The 24586-nt window shown below is 39.7% G+C and overlaps 1 protein-coding gene across 1 annotated transcript in view; it reads left to right on the top strand.

The window, feature by feature from the left end:
• syt7b (synaptotagmin VIIb) overlaps positions 1-23704 on the top strand; it is a 37843-nt gene extending 14139 nt beyond the window's left edge. The window contains exons 6-12 of the mRNA XM_010790476.1: positions 1961-2074; positions 14201-14336; positions 18017-18284; positions 18488-18657; positions 18967-19081; positions 19226-19425; positions 20750-23704. Of these exons, the coding sequence (XP_010788778.1) occupies positions 1961-2074; positions 14201-14336; positions 18017-18284; positions 18488-18657; positions 18967-19081; positions 19226-19425; positions 20750-20854 (1108 nt within the window). The 3' untranslated portion in view covers positions 20855-23704. The remainder of the gene's footprint in view (positions 1-1960; positions 2075-14200; positions 14337-18016; positions 18285-18487; positions 18658-18966; positions 19082-19225; positions 19426-20749) is intronic.
• Positions 23705-24586: the final 882 nt, after the last annotated feature.

Here is a 24586-nt window from a genome sequence, read left to right as displayed (position 1 = left end):
TACACTGCTTGATGTGTCCATCATTACAATTTTTGTTCGGTTAAGCTATAGTATCTGTAATATATACATTTTTGCAGTATTAAAATCTTTACCGCATTCAAGGTTTCCGTCACTGTTTCATATTCTTATCACTTAATTTGTGATGTCATAGTAAAATATTCGAGTTAGTACTAACGCTGGACCCTCTCATTCATAATGTGACCAAGCAAACATTTTAACCAAATTATGATGGCTTCAAATCTTTAAGAAATTACAGCTGTAAGTAGATGGATTGAAGGTTGTCTGAAGCAACAATAGTGTTTAATATGTGCCTGCATGCAGGTTGTCACTTAACGACTATAAATGACAAGGTGGGTTGTGGGAAAATGGTAATTTGTTATGGTCAGTGTTTGCGTGGCCTCTTGAATTCACGGTGCAGCATACTTCAGTAAGAAGTCATTTAAATGAGGGAGGCATGGTTAGAGGAAGAACAACAGCTGAAAATCAACTTGAGATGTTTCTTTGCTGCAGGTTTTTGTTAAGGCCAACTCAATTTACATAGATTTATTTCCTTTTCCTCTTTTTTCCTGTATATATTTTCAATATTTTTCTTTGTCTGAAACTATCCAAACCCTTCTTCTCATGTGTTGTTATTCTATTTTTTACCACCTTCATGTTTCTATGAGACGGGATGATAAAGCTTAGGAGGCATCAGTGTTTCTAATCCTTTTTGCTAATGATGTTCATTTGTGCCAAATACATTCTATGACTATTTTATCTACAGAGAACTATAAAAAGAAATACTCATGAGAAATTGAAAACATCCCCGTGCACACTGGTCAATGATGCATTATATAACCTCATGTATTGTAATGATGAATTATAGGAAAAGGCTTCTCATGGATATTTCTAACGGGTTATAAAGCACATGTTGGCTCATGATAAATTCTCCTGGTATCACCCTCTGTATTTTAATTAGACACATTATGCTATGAAACAATTACTATTAGAAATGCATGGTTTACCTCACTATTACCCATACATAATCATATTTTATATCAGTGTTAAAGAACTAAATACAACATCTACCCAGCAAACTTTTCATAGTAAAGCTACAAGAATACAGAACATTAGGTAATGGTGGATACAAGAATGATCTCAAATGTGAGAAAAATACAATTCAAAGGCTGGATGGCTTTTGGAAACACATGCTCACTTCACAGAGTTGGTTAAGGGATTGGTAAAGGAAAAAACCAACAGTCTCTGATCTCCTTTCATCAACAGAAAATCGATGTATTTCCTTACTTCTAATGTAGCTTAATTGGCTAGTACAAGAAAAGAGAAAAAAAGTGAATAAAATGTGTTTAAAACAGATACTGATCTTGGAAATGGTGGATAATGTTATCCAATTATGTGATTTATAGAATAAAACAATTATGCGTTTTGATTACTTAGATGTTTAATGCAAGCATTAGTGTTAAAATATGCAAATCAGATGTCATTTTGGTGCCACATATCATTTGAAGACGTAAAACAAAAAGTATACTATACTGTAAATTGCATTTCAAGGTTAATGTTATTGTTAATTTTCTAAAAGCCATAACTTTAAATCGTATTAACACAACATTGGCTATAACACAGAAACTCAGTTAAATAGTTTGTATATAGAACAGCGTGAATATATGTATGCGTTAAACGATGAGTGTCGTCTGTATTGTCTTTTCATCTCACTGCTTAGTACACAGGTCTACAGCGTAACGTGAATGAATAATAAAGATAAAATGGTATCTTCTCTTTTATATGTGAAATTAATCTGTGCTGACACTGCCTGTGTGTGTGTGTGTGTGTGTGTGTGTGTGTGTGTGTGTGTGTGTGTGTGTGTGTGTGTGTGTGTGTGTGTGTGTGTGTGTGTGTGTGTGTGTGGCTTGCTGTGCCTCTCCACCTGTGTGTTCTTGTGATGTGTGTCTGTCTGTGTGTCCAGTGAGGGGAAGATGGTTGTTCTGTCTCTAGCAATCGGCCTGGCTGAGCAGGATGACTTTGCCAACCTCCCAGATCTACAGGAAGCCCCCGCAGATGAAGACACTCCGGAAAAGAGGTATTGCGAGAAAGAGAGAGAAGATAAGAAATGTTATCAGTTAGTCACAAAAATAAAATGAGTAGCAGAGGGAGCTGTTTGTCATAGTGGAGAGTTACATAATGATTTAACGATATGTCATTTATAGTCTTCTATGACTATCTTTGGTGACCATTCTTTGCTCTTCACACTGAAAATAAATAGGACTATTCTATTTTATATGTTTTCACGTGCACTGAGTCGTGCACCAAAATAGACTTGGTTATACAATTCAAAGGCCAGGGGACAGTCTCCCACAGCAAATTGGATATCCTTTGTAATGGACATCTTAAAATATCAGAAGTTTTGGTTAAACTATTTTTTTTATGTTACCTAAAACTGATCAAATCTGAAGCAGGACTGAGAGAACTTTTATGTAACCAACGTTTAAAATGTAAATGTATTCAATTTTTTAAATCACTTGAAGCCGGTTAGTAGCATCTTTACCTTTTGGCACCTTGAAAGAAGCTGACCCTTTTTAAAACATGTGAAGATCATACATTTTCAAATTAAATTGTGATGCAATAACATTAATATCAACATGGCTTGATATCAGGGCTGTAGCAAGGGTTTTAGAAATACTGAGTGTCCCCATGGTAATCCTTTTTTTTCTTATATACAGTATCTTATTCATTTAACTGTAAGATGTTTCAAAGCCTCCTCTACACTGTTGTTCTATGAGTTAGAAATGTTCTTTCTGTTTGTTTTCTTTTTGATGTTATTCTCAGCTTCATCTTTTCATCACATTTGTTTAAGTCATCTGTGCTCTTCCTCCACCCCTTTTGTAAGTCTGCTGATCTGGGTGCTTCACTGTTTGATCTGCAAGTCGTAGGCACAGGAGGAGAAGGGCACCCTCATTATTTAGTAGTAAGGTTCCTGGCATGAAACACTCCTCTAAAAATATGCTAACCTCTCCTCTACCAGTGATCTGAGAGCAATCTCAGAGCAGCTGTCAGAGTAAAACACAATCTCTCAGCTGGCGAACAAAGGACTAAACCGGCTGCCCTCTTATCACAGTGTTTCAGAGATAAAGTGCTTAACCCACTGTTTTGACTCTAGTGAGTGTAAACCAGGGTGTAGTCCCACATAACACTAGATTTTATAGATAGAAGTTAACATCTCTGCAGTGTATCCAAGTGTGCTTTTTTCTAACTAGGTCATTTGTGAATTTATTCTAGATGAAAAATAGCTGTCTGTCTTGGAAGCGGAGCACATGTGTCTTGTTTTTGAAGTAATTGCCCCAATTATAACCTTGTTTATGCTTTTTAAATTGAATTTAAAATGGCAAAGGGTCAGACGGGGGATGAGGACCAGCTTACCTCTCGCCCCCCCCCCCCCATCATCCTCTCTCCCTCTCATTGTTTGGAGGTCTGTCAAGCACCTTACTCTAATCACAGCCAGCCAGCGTGCCTCCCCCCTCAGGGGTTGCGTGGGCCAAGTCTACTAGTGTCCTTCCACCACTAATAACAGCTCTCCATCATCATCTCTGTCCGTCTCTCTCATCTCTGTCTGTGTACTTACCCGCTCAGCTCCATGCGTTTTCATGGAATGATCCGACCAAAAATATATGTGACGAGACAAGACGCTGTCAGCCAGTGAAAGAGAGACAGAAAGAGTTGGACACCTTTGCTCTCGGCTTTCTAGGAAACTATCAAAGATACAAATAGACACTCCCAAAGAGGTTTGCGATTCTGCTGGTTTATTTATGAAATCAAATACGGCTCGCAGCACAAATATCTACAAACACAACATCTGGTAATAGAGAAATGATAGCACTTTGTACAACGTCATGTCTAAATATGGACAGTAAGCAAACAGACCAAGCCTATTGCTTCTATTAAGACATGTATAATTGAAGCTGTATAATCTGTTTGCTTTTTTGCAAATCTAGGGCAGCATAACAAGTTGTAAACACGACATTGACGGTGTTATGGTGAACATGTTAGCAAACACTTGCCTGTTCATACAGACCCCAGACACATAAATACATTTGCATTCATTTGGAGCCGTGTTTGTGTCCACCGTAATATAGTTAATCTCTTTCATAGCACTGTTTTCTCTTCCACCAATAACTGATAAAAAGCTTTTAGGTATTCAGGTACTAAACCTTCCACTACATTCACCAGGTAGTTACTTACTCTGTCTGTTTGCTCTTGTGTGGATGTGTGCAGTGACTTTATCAGAGTCTTTTTGCTGGAATCAGCTACCTCCTGCTGCTGCTGCTGCTGCTGCTGCTGCTGCTGTTGGAAACAAGGTTGATAAAAACAGTGAGACTAAAACGTAAACACTTTATGTGGGGCTGTGAAAACTAAAGCATGAACTAAAAGAGGAACTGCAGAGTTGATGTGTGTCAGTTCATCAAAGGTTTAATTGTATATGTTATTATCCATCCATCCATCTTCTCCCACTTATCCGTGTTTGGGTCGCGGAGGTAGCAGTTCCAGCAGAGAGCCCCAAACTTTCCTTTCCCTGTCCAGATCAACCAGCTCTGACTGGGGGATCCCAAGGCGCTCCGAGGCCAGCGAAGAGATATAATCCCTCCACCTGGTCCTTGGTCTACCCCTCAGTCTCTGCCCAGCTGGACGTTATTATTATTTTTTTTAAATGTTGTTTTAATAATCCACTCATACATCACCAATCTTCATCACAGCAACCAAGGAATGTATTTGTTGTTATAGTACAATATTTATTTCATAAAACACTCCACTTCTTTTCCTTGTTCAAAGGAAGCAGCTTACATAACCAGAGATGTATGACTTATCTGTCGGTATTGCGAGTTTAATGGCGATCTAAAGGCAGATACTGTAGCGCGAGCACTCAGACGATGAGTAAATCATCAAAAGCTGAGATATGCTCTATTTTTATATCCTACATTATTTATAACCTCACATGAAGAACTTTCAGAATAACTTGTTTTCGAGAGGTAAGAGTGATGTGATGCTAAAGTCAACCCTGAACAAATGTACCAAGTTCATTATTACCTGTGTGAAAAGTTTAATGTTAATCTCGGATTTAGGATGAAGAAGTATCCGAAGCTGTTGCCTACAAAAGCTTCCTTGTACTTATTACATCTCGGAGATAAAACCCCATAAGACACCAAAGCAGCTGTGATTAAAGTTGATTATATTATGATTGTCAAAGGATACATTTTGTTTCTTGCTGATCCGTTATCTTCAAAGCCAGTGGTTTTTTCTCTACGATAAGTGAAGGTCCTCTTATCTCTCACGTGGAGCTTCTTATTATGCAAGTCGGTTTAGGTCACTGTGGTAGGCCGGCCAAAGCCCTGCGGTGGACTGGACATAATCACCCACCTGCAGATAACTATGATGGAAGCTCTGAAGCTGTTTGTGTTATTATCATCTCGGTAAACTGCTGTTGCGTGGCAGAGCTGCATCTTAATGAGTTCCGAGAATCACCACACACAGAGACGCAACCGGGAAATAAAAACAAGTAAACCCATAAGAGAGTACTAGCCCCGGACAAATCACCATTCTAAACAGAGAGTTTGTAAAATGTGCAACTATTTCTAAAATAGAGCATAAGTATGTTTCCATTCATTATAAAACAAGAAAACATTGTGCCCACAATGACTGCAAATGGGACGCTTGAATATCAGATTGTGGACCACTAGGAATGATAATGGAATTCTTTCACCGTTGATAATCACTTCTTTCTAATGCTCTGATACAGAGATATTTGTCACATTTTGAACACTGCTGAAAGGGGTGTGGGGTAATACAGAAAGGTCTTTCAGCGTGGTTGATCATTCAAAACCTTTCAAATTAAGAAAATGCACCATTTTAGCTTGAAATCATGCAGGCTCTTTGGGCTGATGTCACAACAAGTAAGAGAGGAATATGTTTTCAAAGTCTGAACAGTCAGTCAGAATGAAAACTAAGCTTTACAGAAAGATGTGTATACAGAGAATACATGACAAGTTCAAATATAAAAAGTAAGCTCCCGACACGTCTGGCCCACTTCCTTTTTACGAAAAACATTCTTTGTCAGGGATGTTCACTGTATCACATGTTTGATGCCGTGGTTTACTTAATGTATACTCTTCTGTTATACATAATTTGGGGGGAATGTATCCCTTGTGCTGGGACGTTTAGACTGTTGTCTAGGTATTGTTTTTAATGAATATTGATGACATTTGAATATCTATATTGTCTACTAATATTTTAGTAGACAGTAGAGTAGTTTAGTAGACAGTTTTAGTACATCATTTGGAGCTAAGGATACAAAATCTAGGATCTACAGTTTGTTACATTTCACTTAGGATGTGTCCATTGTTGCTTGGTGGCCTCGGTGGGAATCAGAGTTCTGATCTCGGCAGCTGAACGCCATACTGCGCTCGCTGAGTTGCACAATGCCAGACTGTACTGTATTAATCAAGCAGGAAGTGGTTGCCACCCTTTATCAACTGGCATATCTGACTCTTTCTTTTGTGTGTCTGAGCCAGCAATCACAGTGAGTCAAGCATCCTATTGACTCTCCAGGCCGGCCACTGGTCCCCATGGCAGCCTCCACAGCCGGCAGGGGCCCAGTAGGAAAGAAGATTGGAAAGAAAAAGCGATGTAGGTCAGCACAAACGAGGCATCTTTTTAAAAAAACCTGTCAGATCCAAGTCTGGACCTCATTCACCATTTCCCTGGTTGCTGCTACTGGCTTCGAGCAGAGAGCTGATACGAGAGAGCCCGTGAGAGGAGGGTGGGGGGGGCGGGGGCGTCACAGCGAAGGTGACAGTCAGTATAAAGTAACGTGTTGTTCAAGAAGTATTGACTATTATCTCCAATGTTGAAAATACTATGACATCACTAAAGGTTCTTTATGCACAAGCTTTATTTACAAAACAGCAACTCCCCTGTGGATAAATCTCAATAATAAGGTAGCAGGTGTCTATTCAAAGAGCATCAAGACTGTCGAACACTGTAGATGACTCCATTAGTTGTATTAGCCTGCTTGTTGAGGGGGGCGGAGGCCGGGTGATTTGTCCCTGTTGGTGGGGAGCGCTGAGTGGGCTGACATTGGAGCCGAGGCCTCATCCATCATAGGACGCAGGACCTATATTGTGTTTCATGGTCTCCTAGGGCGAGTGTATGATCAGCAAGACCCAGATACAGTAATGTTTATGGAGACACTTCCTATCCATGCTGGAAACCCTCATCCCTCATGTTCTCACCCGTCCATCCACTCGCCCTCTGTCTCTCATTCCTCTCCCCGTCCCCTCATCAATTTCCTCTGCAGCCCGCATTTTGTTTTTCAATAAGACATTTTCTCATCTCTTCTTTATTCCCTCTCCACCTCTGCCTTCTCTCTCAATCTCCACGCTTTATTTAATTTCATCTATTAAACTTTTTTTTTCCTCCCCATCCTTTCTGCTTTTCAATTCCACTATCCCCTTATTCACCTAATCTGCCCTCTCCTGAGGGTATTGACTGTGGTTGTGATGTGGTGATGTCACAGTACGCTCCTCTGTCAGTACACATGACTGTCAGCTCGGCCTCTGATAAATCTGCTCCTCGTGGTCAGTTTTTATTCACTAGTATACAGTTTATCTTCTCACGTGCCCATGAGCTCTCTGTAACATCCCTTTATTAGGATTAAATGTCTGTACTTCGATAACATTTGTCTCCCGATATAGATACAGAACACAGTTTTATGCTCACCCAAGCTACACTTCTTGTCTGTTTGATTTATCTTAATGATTAAAGGCAATATTATGTTCATATTCTTTTCCCACATGAAGCCAGCTATGAAAATAAAAGCAATACATCTTTTTCCTTTTATCAATTATCTCATTTCCTAAGGAAGCTTATCTTAATTATTTTTGCATGACTTCTAGAGAATAAAACTAAGGGTGGAAACTAACTAAAACTGATAAAAGGGACCAATACCATTTTTTTAATTAGCTCGATCTACCATTTTTTATTAGAGACCTATTTATTCTGTCTGTTATCAGTTAGCTAGTACACAGTGGACTTAACAAACATTTAAATTCAGTCTTCCAGAGATAACATATATTTTATTCCAAGTTAAGGAAGTGTTTACATTTGACTCGTAATTTGTTGATTTCTCTTAGTTCCACTGGTCAGCAGTTGTCACTGATAAATGACCCAAAATACTGTATGTCTCTTTATTTACTAAAGTGTGGACCCTGTATCAGACCTAAACAAAGTTAAACTGAGCTACAGCAACTACAGACAGTCTAAAATCTCTTTGTGAAAGCGGCCCCTGGAATTGTATCTGAGTTCTGTATGTGGTTTGGGTTAGACAACAAACACACATTAGTTAGGGTTAGAAAAACATTTAGTTTTCAATTAGGTAAATATTCAGTTGGCTTCACGTCACTGTTGATTTGTTTGTATTAAAACAATGCCATGGATGATTCCTTTCCCTAAACTCAACTAAAGGCTGTGAGTGCCTCAACAGAACTATTTAAAGTTGTTATCATGCATCTGCTGGTATAGTGGCTGTTCAAAACAAATGAAGTATATTGAATGTAAACATTTTGCAGATACCTTCAGTATCAGCATGTCAGTGAGTTTTACTGATTCCTCATTATAATCCAGGCAGCATCTTCAAAGAAAAAAGGAAAACCCTTCCTCCTCGTTTCTTATGAAATGTAATTAAAATGCAACTTAAATAGAAATCAATATATTTTCAGATAAATGGTGCACAACATTTGAAATACTTTTTATTGCAATTACTTCTTTGTCCTAAGACTTGTTATATTAAGAAATTAGAAACGGCCTGCTTCATTAAGTTCCATCTCTAAACAAACAGGTGTGCACACCAGACATGCCGGATGGTATGGTTACAAAGATTTGATTATGACACGTGTGTGTGTGTTAAAATACTGATTAAGATTCTTGTCGTCCAGTGAATGTGGACTGCACGTTACTCTGCCTGCTCTGAATCTTCTGACCTTGCCTCTCTGCTTCAATAACCTCCTCCAGTCAATTATCTTGTAATTACTTGCATGATATACCTTTATCATGCCTTAGTGAATGAAGCATTTACTTTTCCTTTTCAGTCTTTTTTAATCAATGTAAAACAGACTTTCCAATAGACAAAACGCATGTGACATATAGCAAGAGATAATGTGTTTCTGTATTGTCCCCTGGGAATTAATGACCTGCTTTGTCCAATAACACAGAAGATGGCTAACAACTCAATTCCAGATTGAGGCCATGAGGTCAGGAGTCAGGGCTTAGAGGTTCGATATGTCAGATCGATGTGGTCGTTCTCCAGGGACGTCGCCTTCCACCTTCAGGAGAGTCGAGCGTGTATGTGCCCATTTGTTGAGTTTTATAGACCTGCTGTTAGTTAATTTGCCTTTACAGTCAAACAAATGGAGTGATATACTGTGTTTCAGTCTGACGACCCAGACTGTTATTAGCAGGCGAAGAAGGTAGCTCCGTAATTGCTCATTTCTGTCACTACCTGTTGTTTTGAGTATCATGGCTGGAGGCTATTCTGCACTTTTTTTGGCATTTATGAATCAGCCATTTTCAGCATGAGCTCACACACACCCAGGGGTTTGCTGTGGTATTTTCACAGGGTCACGGGGGCTTCGGGAAGTGTAGGTATGAGGGAAGAGTGTGTTCCAGCAGTGTTTCCAAGTCTTTGGAAATGTGTGGTCACTTTTTGCTCTGTGGGCTTTTAGCTATTTTCAATATATGCCCCTCTCTGAGGAACTTCCTTGGATTCCCACTGCCCTCTTTTGAAGGCTCCTGTTACCATGGTTACTGCAACCCCCTGTAAAATACATGATGGTAGTGAGTACAACCTTAAGTGGGAGCACACTTTTCAGTAGTCATGGTTACAACAACCTCTAAAGAATGAATTATGTAAGGGGTGTTTTAGACGAGATAGTCACCAACATCAAAGGGGCAACAAATGATGTTTTCCTTCTGTTGGGACAAAGACTGTTGACTTTATGGCTAGCTATCTCGGTAAATACGAATAAATAAATAAATAAATAAATACACTGCAGTGAGAATAATTCACTTATTTTCATTGAGTGTATTTCTGCAGCACTTATTATCATGTGAGGTTGAGATGTTATATAGCACCATGCCTGCTGCATCTTGCATGTGTGTGTGTATATGGGTGTGTTCAGGAGTGTGTATATTTGACAGCGAGTAAATGTGTATATTTACATGCATGGATAAACTCACCTCACTACCGCACCCAACCGCTCCGCGTCCCGCAGGCCATTGCAGGGTAAACAGTCTTGATTTGAGGACACTCTGTGCAGCAGCCACTCTTTATTTGTCTTTCATGTCACCATACGTAAATCTGTGGTGACTTTGACAAGCAGACACTTGTTTAAAACAAAATCCTCTAGGGGTGCAGGGTGCTGGTGCACAAGTGTGTTTTTTTATTCTGATTTATCCACTTATTGTATGCCCCAGCCTAAAGAATCAGGGATTATATAGAAATAATTTTGACTGCTGAAACTTGTTGGCTGTTCGTATTTTAAAATGGCACATTATGCATACAAAAAGCAATCAATTGAATTTGAAAAAAAAGAGAAGTGCAGGAGAGAAGAGGGAAAAAAAACTTGGCAGTTAATGATGCTGCATGTTTTGAGCCGATAAATAAGGTCATCAACCTGAAATGAGAAGGGTACTTTGCTTTGATTTGCTTGCTGTTACTTTAATAAAACCCTCTCTTTTCATTTTCGATTTTTTTAGATCTTCAGATCTCCAACTGATTGCCTCCCGGTTTGGACATGAAGTCTCCTCTAACACAGTTGTTTGATCAGTTACCTGTAGTCCTGCCTGCCTTCCAACTACCAGAATAATAACAACATATCTGCTATGCTCATTTATTGTCCAAACCTTTTTTTGCAGAATCATACTCCGATTTTCCTGGTGCGACTGACAGCCTTTGGCTTGCACTGCATCAAATTTATATAAATATTACAGAACCAGTCAGACTCTCGGGTTGTTCAGTGCTCCCTCTTAGCTGGAGTACATGGGGCAGTGAAAATATTTACTGTTAGGAAAAAACCTGCATGATATGTGCAAGCCTGTATTAACTACAGCAGTTTTATATGCACTGTGTTAAAGTATTGCATGTGCGCTGCATGGCTGAGATGATTTGTCGCCAAATATTCACATTAGAATGAAATGAAAAAAAAATATTTATGTAAGGTTGATTGTTGAAGATTCATATGGTCTCCGTCTCGTGTGTTGGGGGTTCAATAGGCAGTCATTGAGCAAACCACCCCTACTAGTTAGCATAGACTCTTTGGGTAGAGACCCAGCTGACAGGCATATATTATGGGCTCAATAGTCAAAATGGGGAATGCCTATAAAGGCGGGTACTTTTGTTTTAAAACCAAATGAATTTGGAGATTTTCTCAGCAAAGAACATTTCGAAAAACCCAAACCTGCCTATGACCCAAAGCATCGTAATATGACCTTTATCCCATTATAAATCTATGGATTTAAAGGTCCCATGTCATATTTTTTCAAAGTACACCCTGTAGCGCAGGGCTTCTCAAACTACGGATGTTGGGGGTTGACTTTACTGGCATTGATCCGGACCAGTGACCTTGTATAAAGTTCACAAGTGGACCTTTAATAAAAAATCCTCCAGAATTTTCTTAATCATGTTTTCAGATGCATAAAATAATGATCATATAACCATTAATAATAATAACAAAAGTAATTTGATTATTAATTTAGGTATTTATAGACTTCCTGTAATAGTAAATATTTTTAAAAGATCTGGCATGCTTTATAAGTTTACACATTTTTTATTGGGTTAAACAGTGAGTATAATCTTGAACACAGCACCACAGTTCAGGTTGAAGGAAGTGGCAGAGCGAGACGGCCCCAGGTGTAATGTGTGTGACTGCCAGGTGTTATATAATTATTTTCAGTTAACACATTGTTCCCTGATGTGTCTGAGGATGATATTAACAGCTGTAATGACGTTTTGCCCTTTCTCTGAACATCAGTTTGACCTGTTGGATAAAAAATGCTCTGATGTTTCAGATCTATTAATCAGCTGATGCATAAATAGTATAACATTACATTTTATATTAAGTCTGCACTGAATTGTCGGCGCTCTGACCTGCAGATCACAGGAAATAAACGCAGAGTGACAAATCAGTTCTTTCTCTTACACACCATATCCTTTTCTCCTCCTCACTCTCGCTCTGCTTTTACTTGTCTCTTTGCCGCACAAACCCTGTCCATCTCTCACCCATCCTTCACAGTCTCATTTTATTTTCTTGCCTGTGTAACGTGTCAGTTTGCTTCCTCTCCTCTGCTACTGACTCTTTATCCAAACCAAACTTGCTCTGTTTTTCTCCAGGCTTTAATCCCACCACACTTCCTTGCTTCGATTTTTCTTCCAGCTTGTGTGTGTTATTTTGTGTGTCTCACATTAATTTGAGACCGCAACCTCGCTTTGTTCAATCTATTAATCCTCAGATTCTTAACAAAGACAAATCCTCTCCTTCACTTTTCTCAACAGATAAGTCTTGCAATGTATCTTTTCTCTTAGATCATAATTCCCACAATGCCTTCTTCTAATCTCACTTCTGCTTTTACCTGTTTGTTCTTACAGTTTACCAGCTTACTCGCTCACTATCTCTTTCTCTCACTCTTTCAGTTTTTTCTTTCTGGGTCATCTCTCTAAGTGCTCATTAGTCTTATATGTCAATACAAGTCTTTGTATATTTCCTGTTAACCAAATGGATACATAATAGGAGCCAGGACACATTTCTAGTCTTTACCTATTATAGTATTTCCAATTTTTATTTATTTTTATCTGCCTTGATATAATATTAATTAATTCTAAAGGTCCTGTTCTGTAAATTACATTTTAGTTGATGGCATGTGTGTGAAGTGACAGATGGTGATGGAGAAAGTTTCAAAATGGTGTATTATTTGTTTTAATTATACTCGAAAATAGATTTTATTTTTCTAGATGACTTTGCTTATTTCACATAACAATGTTGCAGTCCACAGCAGTGAGGCTCACCACTACCTCCGTTGCTTGAGAATCATACACGTTTTTGTATATTGACACTCAAAAATTACAATTATACCATCAACTCAATCCATAACCAGGAGCATTAAAGTCATACTTAGCCCTTATTGGGGAAATATGCTTATTAACTTCCTGAGAATAAGATCAGAAGATTGATAACACTCCCATGTTTGTACAGTTAATACAAAGCATCTGCCTGAAGAGCTTAATGTAAAAACTGGAAACCAAAATGGAACAAACTGGATATAATGTGAGCTTTGGAGGTTCCTGTAGGTGTTCCCTTTCTTCAGAGCCAGGCTAGCTATTTCCCACTTTTTTGTATTCTTTATGCCAAGCTAAGCTAACTCATTTCTGGCTATTGCTACAAATGTAGTGAGCTATGTGGATCTGACATCACTTTGCAAGCGCTCCTTTAAGAGTCTCCCATTACAGCCTCACCTCAAAGCTTCGACAACATTTAGGAACCAGGTTGCTACCATTCAGCCACAAGAGTGTTAGAGAGGAAAAGTGTTGGATGGGATGGAGGTAAAACATTCATTTTTGGAGCATGAGCATGTTAAAGGTCCCCTATTTTTCACTACATTATTATAGGTCTCAGATATATACAAAACATGTCTCTGAAGTGTTTGGCTCCAAATACCAAACAGATCATGCATTGCAGCATCCCATAAACCCCTCTGTTTCAGCCCTGTTTCAAAAGTGCTGATTCTCTGTCTTTTACTTTAGATGAAAATAAGGAGCCCCTCCCCACGCCCCTCTGAGAGATATTTTGTTAAAAAGAACACAATGGTGCTCTAGGAGGAGATTCAGGTGATAAGGTGGGGGGGTGTTACCTTGGTTGGTGATTGGCTAATGGTTACACAAGCCACAAAATCGTTATGACATCATAAAGTGGCCAAAATCTGATCAGCTCATTTTCAGACAGGTTTGTATATAAATGGATCAGGAGAGAAAGTGAGGGAATCTTTTTCGTGAAACTTTTAGAATCTCTTTACACAGAGGGGACACATGTTTATGTATAAAATACATGAAAAAGTGGATTTTGCACAAAAGGTGACCTTTAATATGTGTGTGTTTGTGTCCATTAAACAGGACTCCAGGTAAAGCAGGGAGCAGCCCCAGAGGTCAGACCCCCGACGAGAGTGGCCGCCGTCACGATGCCAACTCCTCCGTGTCTGACCTGGCCAACTCCGTCACCAGTGACATGGTAACACCCACTATCAACACGGTATATCTGAAGCCCCGCGACACACGTGTTATTGATACACCACAAACTAATCTGTGGTCTGTCTGTTTCCTGCATGGCTGATAACTCATCCATATTAAGAGCAGGAGGACTGCTGTCAGCAAAACCTTTTAAATCATAATAAATGAGACGGCTGAGAGACTTGAATGGTGCTTCCAGATCATCTTTCATAATCTATGATGAAAGTAACATGCATGCCTTGTAACAAGGAAGTTAGAGAAAACAGGACCTTAATGTTTATGTAATTAATGACCATCATGTTTGTTTTTAAGTGATAGAAAAGCTATTAAAATAAGTTTAAATTAACCAGAATTATCCTTTTTTAGTCATTACACATGACATGTATCTGCCTTCCACCTACTGTAAATAAGAGAGTTCTGGAACAGAAAGTGAAAAAAGAAAGCCTACACAATTCAGAGACATCCTTTGAGAAGTGTTTCCGCTTCACAAGTCTTCCATCCCTCAAAAAGTACTGTTTTCATCCCACTCACCTGTAGAACATCACAGTTAGTTTTTCTGCCATGCAGTCTCTCAGCCAACTGAAACATACAGTAATCATCACCCTGGAGGGAGACACTGCGAGGGTGGGGGGGGTTTCTGTGCGTCTCTTCAGCGAGGTTCGGTAATTAGCTGCGAAAGAACACGCAGTGCTGTGGGTGCTGCGAGAATATGGCAGAGATGGGTATGAGCAGTGTGTAATTATGTGGGTCTCATGGTGTGTCTGAGGAACTCACAGTGGTGGCGCTTAATGATAATAGTCATTCTGGGCAGTTTTGCCAAAGGCGTTTATATATGACACAACCCTCTTTCATGCTGAAAATACCCATCCTGCACTTTTGAGCCACTTGTGCTGTTGTAGAAAAAGCAGTGGCGGTGTATATGGGGCTTTTTCTCATAGACTAGAAAAAGAGGGTGCAGAGAAATGGCATTGAACGTCAGAGTATATATATCCTAACCTCTCAAGCGTCTCAGGTGATAGGGGCTGGGGGAGGAAGGGTGGGGGTCCTGTCAGCATCACATGGCTCTTATCAGGATGTACTCTGACACTGCTTTCATTTTTTGAGATGCGCACAGAGCCAGCGATAGTGTGGTGTGAATGTGTCTTTCCCCCTGTGTCAAAGCACATCCACACATCTGCAGAGGGTTATAAGTGCTTCAGGCTGCTGATGGTTTATTTTCTTCGAGGGCTGGTGGGTGTGTCAACATGTTAAAAGACCAAAACCAGCAATGCGAAGCTCGGTCTCTCAGTGTTTGTTGACTTTCTCCAGCCTACAATATCTGTGGCACAGAAAACATAAGCTACATCTATAAAAATTAATGATGGATACAAACATTTAATTTAGAAAAAGGTTTAATTTGTTTGTTAACTAGCAGGCTATTGTAGCTTTAACAAATGCTTTTCAAACAATAGCAGTTTTCTGTATTTGAATACATTTGTTCACAGCTAAAATGTAAAATATCACCTAATTCATCCTTCAAAGGCTTGTTTAGACCGGCCGTGTTTTTTTCTCTAAAATAATTTGTATTTACCGCGATGTTTAGGTTTAAAAATATATATATATAATAGAGAAGAATTCAAAGAATCGAATGAGCACGGAGGACTCTAGGAAAAAAGAGACAGCGCCAAACTCAGTAAAGGGGGAAAGCAATTTAGGCCAGCTGTTGGGTGGAGGACTGCATAATGAAAAGTGATCATATTCAGCATGGAGAATGAGGCTGAGCAGCGCCATTAGAAATATGTGGGAGAATACAGAATTGGATATTACATTTCTGGAACTGCTCCTTGAGTAATGCCTCTAGCGCTTCCCCCATCAGATAGAACTTTTAAACTGGATTTCTCTCACTCCCTCCAGGCCACGCCACCATCCGTCACAGGGTCTGTCTACCAACAGATAATCTGCTTCTCATCTCCACACAGCCATGCACAATTTCTGCCTTTATCACACAGCTAACAGCAGCCATATGGCACCATATTATGCTACTTGCCAGTTAGGAGCTGGATTTTTAATATTGAAGTGCAAAATTAGAGCCACTTGTGGATTGGAGTCCAATATCCTCTTTTAGTATGAACACACCTGTCAGATGAAAGTGGCCCGATTCTTAAAATATTACATTTTGTATAAACTTAAACAAGAATGTCAGTTAATGGTGTTCACATGCTTAAAACATATTCAGATAAATGCAACACCCCTGCAATAAATCCTACTTTCATAAAGTTGAATCAGTTAAATGTTTAGAGATGTGATCTTACTTTGTAGTTGTCCTTGACATTTGTTCTTGACCACCTGTAGGCAAAACTATTTCAATTAAGGTCTTATTGCTTGATTTGTTCTGGAGCCTTTAAATGTGTCACATGGTATTTATCAAGAAATGTAGTTTCCTCAGTTTCCGAACTTTAAATGTTCAAATATTCTCTGATTCTGAGTAAATAAAATATCAGTTCATCACTCATTCACTACTCCATATTATATAAAAGACCCACAGGTGGGTGCACAGCTTTTGCGGCCACTTCACCTATGCAAATAACACAACGAAAAACATTGTTATTTTCAAAACACTGATTTTGAAAATCACACCTAACTGCACTGCTGGGCAAATTCCATTTTATTGAGCCTGTGCAATTTGCATTTATTTAAATGATAAAATATGCATACATTTGGCGCAAAATTGGCCCCTTTCAATGCAAATGAGCCTCGTTTCAAGAAGGATCCAATTCAGATCAGTGCTAATAGCCAAAGTAAATGATGAGGGTCTTCAGAGGGTTGGTGAAGCGCGTTCAGACTTTACAGAGATCATGTCCAAAGTGATTGTAGTTTGTATCCCGGTAAATAGTTCTGGTCGTAAAGAACCGGGTGATTTGCTACCGTAATTTCTCGTTTGGAATATGAGGAAATGAACTGTGCTCTGGCTCTCCCAGCTTACACGCGGTTTGATTGGCTAGCGCTTGTACTGTCAGATTTGCATAAACGGGATTTGATTGGCTGACTCTTCCAGCTCAGCTTCAAAAGTTGAACATTGCTCAACTTTTGAATCCTGAAAATCCTGGAAATCTTCGCTTTGCTTCCCCACGATGCAGTTTGGCGAAAAGCGAGGCAAAGTGACGTCACCCCCAATCAAAGTCAATGGGCAGAGAAGCGTTGGAAGCGTTGGAAGATTTTTTTAAAGCTGCTGTGTGGACGTACCAGTGAGCTGTTAACTGAGATTTCAAGTATCATTTATTATAATAATTTTTGCGTCATCACGGACAGATGCCATGTTACCTGACTAACATATCACATCTGTGAGAGGCACTCCATGGTGTTGTGCAGTCGTGCTTACATTTGTTTTGTGGTTGTTTGGCTCTAGTTGGTGTTACTGTATTGTATTGTAAGTGTTATACTATAAGATGGTTTTAATATGTGTACATGTCATTTAGCTATATCAGTGAAGGTAATCAATAAACTTGGTTGATACATGATACAAATAGTTACAAATACTCCTCTGTATTTGTAGATAGTGCTAAAAATGTAATTTGCACGTCTTATGAACAACACTAAATGTATATCTGGTTTTATCTTCTTTCAAAATAGAGTAATGAATAAGTAAATACTTCCTCCATTTCAATGAAGCTACCACATAGTTGAATAAAAACACTTCTCTCCTCTTCCTCCTGTGTCCCTTAGCTGTCTCCAGGTTCGGAGGAAGATGACCACGAGGTTCCGGTGTGTGAGAAGCTGGGTCGTGTTCAGTTCAGTGTCGGATACAGTTTTCAGGACTCCACCCTTACTGTCAAAATCCTCAAAGGCCAGGATTTACCTGCCAAGGACTTTTCCGGCACCTCTGACCCGTTTGTCAAACTGTACCTGCTGCCAGATAAGAAGCACAAACTGGAGACCAAAGTCAAGAGGAAGAATCTGAACCCTCACTGGAACGAGACCTTCCTGTTTGAAGGTTTGTTGGAGGAAGCTTTCCTAATACATACATAATACATGAAATAACAATGTTTGCACTTGCAGGCACTCACAGGCTTTTCCCTTTACTGTGACCTATGATTTTCATCGTCATAACTGCTCTGTAGCTTTGTTCGTATGGCCGATTTGAGCCTTGAGCTTTGAGCCTTCACTGTGTCCTACTGGGACGGTGCTGTTTTTCAGGGTTCCCCTATGATAAGGTGGTCCAGAGGACTCTGTACCTGCAGGTTCTGGACTACGACCGCTTCAGCAGGAACGACCCCATAGGAGAGGTGTCCATCCCTCTCAACAAACTGGACCTGGCTAACATGCAGACTTTCTGGAAGGAGCTGCAACCATGTAGCGATGGCAGCGTGAGTAAGAAGGAAAACGGGGGAGGGAAGGAAGGAGGAAGAGGGAGGAGGGGGGAGAGAGAGAGGATGGGACAGTATGTAACGGGTGATGTCATTCCTGGCTGCCGTGATGCCCTCAGGGGAAATGTGGCAACGTGCTGGTGGGAGAAGAGAAAGAAGGGAATAAGGAGAGGCTGACAGGTAGATGGAGACAACAGAGATAGCCAGAGGAAGAAACAGAAATACACAGAATGCAAACAGAAAGGAAGACGATGTGAAAACGGGATGAAGAAGTAAATAATTTGCTGTTTTTGTTTGTGATTTCTCCAGGGGAGTCGAGGGGATCTGCTTGTGTCTCTGTGCTACAACCCCACAGCCAACACCATCACTGTGAGCATCATCAAAGCCCGCAACCTCAAAGCCATGGACATTGGAGGCACTTCTGGTATAGATGATCCTTCCTCCCCATGTCCTTCTATTGTCCTTAAACATTATTGATGCTCAAGTACTATCACTCAAATCCCTGACGAACTCATATTGAACTGTGGTAAACAGGAATAATACTAAACACATATCCCCCTCTCCTCAGACCCCTATGTAAAACTGTGGTTGATGCACAAGGACAAGCGTGTGGAAAAGAAGAAGACGGTGACCATGAAGCGCTGCCTGAACCCGGTTTTCAACGAGTCCTTCCCGTTCGACGTGCCTGCCCACGTGCTGAGGGAGACCACCATCATTATCACCGTCATGGACAAGGACAGGCTCAGTCGCAATGATGTCATTGGAAAGGTATCTTCTTCCCTCTTCTTCGCTTCTTCTTCTTCCTCCTTCTTCTTCTTCTCTTCCTCTGTGTTTCCTGACTCTGACAGACCATCAGCAGCTGATCAATGAACCAGGCTCTACTGACCCCTGCTGGAAAACTTAGCTATATTCTGCATTGTAAATTAATTAATATATGAGAAGAACTCAAAACACTTCCTTTAGATTGTGAACAGTTGCTTTTATCAAGACATACTAAAGAAAATAAGCATGATGTACAGGCAAATACAGGTCCATGCACTTGTATGTTAATACAGCCACTCCTTAGAAAGGACATTTTCCATGTACACTAAATACAGAAAGTGTGTTAAGATCTGTTATTTCTTATTATTTACTTTTTTGTCTCAGGATGTTTCCTGTAGACGGGCTCATCATGAAGAAAAATGAGTTTATTCAGGACCGAAAGAGTTTCCGCTATGCTAGCTCAACAATTAATTGGAATTAATTAGTTCAATGTATCAATTTAACACTCAGCTTCAGCTAAATTATTGCCAAATTACATTGCTACTTACAGAAAACTTCTTAGGAAATGTATTAGGAATTTACACACCCGTTAGATAATGCATTGCCTTTCTGGCTGATATTTCATTATTTTCCTCCACATGTTTATCCTGTTACATATATATATGTATCATTATGCAACTCAAGCATCTCTTCAGCTCCAATTCCTTGTATTTAAATGTAATACTCATATCTCTAAGTATAGATACTGGAGGAAAGAGCTCTAACATATTCAAAAATGTATAATTTCTTAACAAAATATTGGAAAGACCCCAAAGCTTGTTTCTTCAGACACTGTAATAATAATCTTTGCGCTGTGTACTGACGGGATGAGCCACCTCGCTCTCTGTCATTCATGCACATCTTCAGTAATTGCCGTCCTAACCACATATATTATCTGCCTACACACAGCAGTAATAATATGGTGCTTATTATAACCACACTCATAAATAAGTTCAAGCTGGTCGGAGGACAATGTACAGTATACTGTACAATGTACAGTATACTGTTATATACTGTTACATGTACGGATCAGACGTTTCTTCCCACATAAGAATTACTTAAAGACTCAGCTTTTCAACTTCATTAGAGTCAGCATTAGCCTTTCTCCGCATATTTCAGAAAGTGAAATCTCCGAGTAAAATTCCGATTAGAGTGGCAGGCTTAGTGGCGAAATCACGACTAGACTTAACATTTGCTTACTCCTTTTTTTCGGGGGATAAAGCTCCTTACAAATACACATCAATCTCTGTGTGACAGTGCTCGGGTTACATTGACTCTCTCTTTCTCACAGATTTATCTTTCCTGGAAGAGCGGCCCTGCAGAGGTAAAACACTGGAAAGACATGATGGGTCGTCCTCGTAACCCCGTGTCCCAGTGGCATGCTCTGAAGGCCTGAGGGACCTCAAACATGCCGATAGTGTTTTCTCCCCTCACGATTCAGCCTCCCCTCAGCACATCCCCCTTACTCCCTAACTACAGTCTTGGGTGCAGACAATGTGTGTCATCTCTTTGTTCTCAGGCCTCTTTGATATCCTCCGCCCTCAGCCCTTGTGACAGCATCCTTACATTTTAACCCCTCATCAAGTTTAAATTCCCACCCGACCCCCGTCTCATCTCTTTGTCTGAACTTAAAAATGGCTTTGATGTCTTTACTCACTTCCTCCTTGTGGCCTATTTCTATGAGATTTTTTTCATTCAGAAGCTCCTTGGTCTTTTTTCTCCCTTGTCAGCCATTCCCAGTGTTTAACATCAGAGCAGTACCTCTTACCACCCATAAATACAAACTACCAACCAAAAATGGACCAAAATCATATTCCAACTATTCTCTGTGGCGGCAAGACTGCAGCACTCAATCCATTTACCCACTTCACCTGATGAAGCAATGAAGAATGCTACGCTCTGCACCTCGCCTCTTCTTTACAGATATTTTCTGTTCCTGTCATTATTCCTCCATACCCCCAAAACGCCTGAAAAATCAGGAAAACCGACACAGGCAATGGAAGAGGGATGGGTGTTATTTAAGATGGAATCGGACTCTCATCACCCTGTTCATGTGTTTGATATTTTCTCACTTTTCCCTGTTTTTCTGGCACCACTGTAATAATTGTCCCTTGGCTGGAACCCTTTGTTGTCTGTGCTTGATGTGGGTGATGTGCTGTAACCCCAAATGAAGATCTTCATGGGAAAAAAAGGATGTAAACATTTAATGCTGACCAGTGTCAGAAAAAAAAGTTACTTTTTTTTGGAAAATAATTCCCGATGGACAGAAAAAAAGTCAAGTGATTAATGTTGTGTTTTTCTTTTTTGGTATTAAAAAAAACCGTAGAGAATCAACCTGTTCTTCCAGACACAGAAAATAAGCAAAAAGCCAACGTGTGTGTGTGTGTGTGTGTGTGTGTGTGTGTGTGTGTGTGTGTGTGTGTGTGTGTGTGTGTGTGTGTGTGTGTGTGTGTGTGTGAGTATTTTGGACATGAACAGCTTAATTAGGATAAGACGAAGATATTTTTTGAAAACAGCCCTTGATAATAACAGTGAACGTAAGGTATTATTAGAAGTCGTAGTGTTGAAGTTAGCTGAAGGCGAGGGGAGGTCACTGAGGTTAGGGCCGGTCCACCTAAATCACTGACACGCATACATACAGTATTTTCTAATTTGCCCCTAAGCCAGGCAGATAGTTTCAGATGTATATGTTGTGGGTTTGATCCCCTGAAATTACCGCCGCCGCCCTAAATGCAAAGAGATAAATAGTATTTCAATATAATGCTCTGCCTCTGAAATGGCTTCAGAGACAGCAGCATGTCTCTCCAGAAACAATGTTCTGGTTAATCTCATAATCCACAAACCCCACAGTGAATTGTTTTCACTGGGACTGGGAGAAGGCGGTGAAAATGGCTAAATTTATCATTTGAGCTCAACAAACAAAATGAACCTCAATCATATTTCTTTGGAGGGAAGGCTGTCAGCAGCACAACAGAAACTCAAACGGAAACTCCCTGCATGGCTTGATATCAAGAGGGGTTCTTGTACTCGTGATAAAAAAACTCAATGTCCCCTCACTAGCTTTTTTTCCTACGTTTTTTCAATCACAACTCAGTTATTTCGAAGAAGACCAAAAAATGTTCAACAGAGCCGCCTGACAATTGGTCAATATTGTGCAAGCCATGAATAGAACAACATTTTTAATGAGATGCAGTTCTAATGAAAAATCTAGAAAGCTGATCTTTTATTTATTTCTCTCTCCTACCCATAAAATGTGATTTAGGTAAACTGACAATTTATGATAGCCGGCAGTAAATGACTTTGTTAGGGTTATAGACTCTAATATATTACTAAATCAAATGTAGATAAAATGTTTCCATTATTAATTTGTGCATCAAAACACTCATTTTCACCGAGCACTATGAGTCCAAGGACAACATAAACATGATTTTAGTTTCTTGGGCTTTTAAAGTAAGTACAAAACAGTCTTCCAGGTGTTTGCCTCGCTGCCTGAGTGTGGCCTCCCCCATGTAGACATTTGTGAAATACATGACAGTAATAATATTTGGGGGGAAAGTCTTTATACATACTGTTCGTTTTGTCTACTGGAAGTGTGTATGTGTGTGAGTGTCAATATTTGAACTTGAGTTTGTGTGATTGTATTCTCTGTGAGTCCCTCTGTGTGTATATATCTGCACTGAGTTCTATTTTGCCAGTTTAATACAGAACATTGTTTACCGTTTTTATTCTGTATAAAACAATCCAGATGTACAAAGAGATATGTTTTTTTAAAGTTGTCACTTCTTTAAAAATCACTGCACTTGTTGACAATGATGCTGGAACAAACCTCTCTTCGTGGCAGGGTTTTTTTCCTCGTGTGGTTTTCAAGAACGCTTGGCTTGAAAAGAGAAGCAAATCTGTTACGCATGAGCTGAGAGGGAAGGTCGAAGGAAAATGTCACAAACAAGCTTTACGACAGATTCATAAAACCCTGTCTTTCTCCATACATAACGTTTAAGTTCAAACAGGAGCAGCTACAACATTTCGTCCCATCTGTCCTTTAGATCTGATTCACTAAGACCAAAAATAATGAAGGGTGGCACCTTAGCATCACAACTGACGCTCCCCAAACCCCCCCCCCGTCGTGCACACATGCTTTCTGGCACAAAGTGTTCTGTGTGTGCCTTATACACCTTGCCAAGTCTTTGCTCTTCACCATATGTGCTCCCCCGCTCCAAGTGTCATGGAGAAAGGGGGGGAGAGGAAAAAAAGGTGAGACAGGAGATAATCATCACCTCTTTGCATCACTGTTAGCTACGTCTCAGGTCAGAGCAGAGCATCGGAGCATCCCAAAATAACCAGGAACTCAGTCACTGTCCGTCCTGTTGGCCTGTGTGTGAAACCAGGCAGTATTTCCAGTGCTGCTGACAAAGCATTACATTCCAAAGGCTTAGTGAAAGTCACGTTAACCAATGCAACTCAAACATTGGTTAACAACAGTCAGGTTTTGGTATATTTTAGATTTAAGAAATTGAGCTAAATCTTGCCTGTCTTTACCCGTCACTAGCCAAGTGCCAGGGGCTGGTTACATTTGACTGGACAGGCATTTCTGATTTAGGGCGTTCTCTTGGGGGGACTGCTTGAGGCTAAAGAGAGGTTAACCAGCAACATTTTAATTTATAAACTGTATAAATGATTGTGAAGTGTCCTGTATGAAAAAAATATGAAAAAATCATCAGTATTTACTGGGGTTGTTGATATCTGTCTGTCCTTGGTATCACTCAGCCCTCTCTCACTCCTTTTTCTCTTTGTAGTTACACATCTGTGGGGTGCACAATGTTAAATATCAACCATTTATTTTTTTGAAATCTGTACAGTGTATATAAAAATATAAATGTGTATATAAAACAAAGATAATTCTGGTATTGTTGTGAATTTTTCAGAAGCTTTTTTAAAATTGATATTACAACATATACATGTATTCATAGATGGTTGTTAACTAATGAAAACTCAGTCAAAATCCTACTTAAATAGTATTTAAGGTACACAAGTATGTACTACATTACTGATGAAGAATGTAGACACTAATGCACCACCATGTGTAAACAGTATTATTTAATATTTATTTGTTTATAGTTGTAGCATGACT

This window comes from Notothenia coriiceps, unplaced genomic scaffold, assembly GCF_000735185.1.
Source record: "Notothenia coriiceps isolate Sejong01 unplaced genomic scaffold, NC01 NC01_scaffold00034305, whole genome shotgun sequence".
NCBI lineage: Eukaryota > Metazoa > Chordata > Actinopteri > Perciformes > Nototheniidae > Notothenia > Notothenia coriiceps.
The sequence above is the reverse complement of the archived record's forward strand: the minus strand, read 5'-3'. Positions and strand labels throughout refer to the sequence as shown.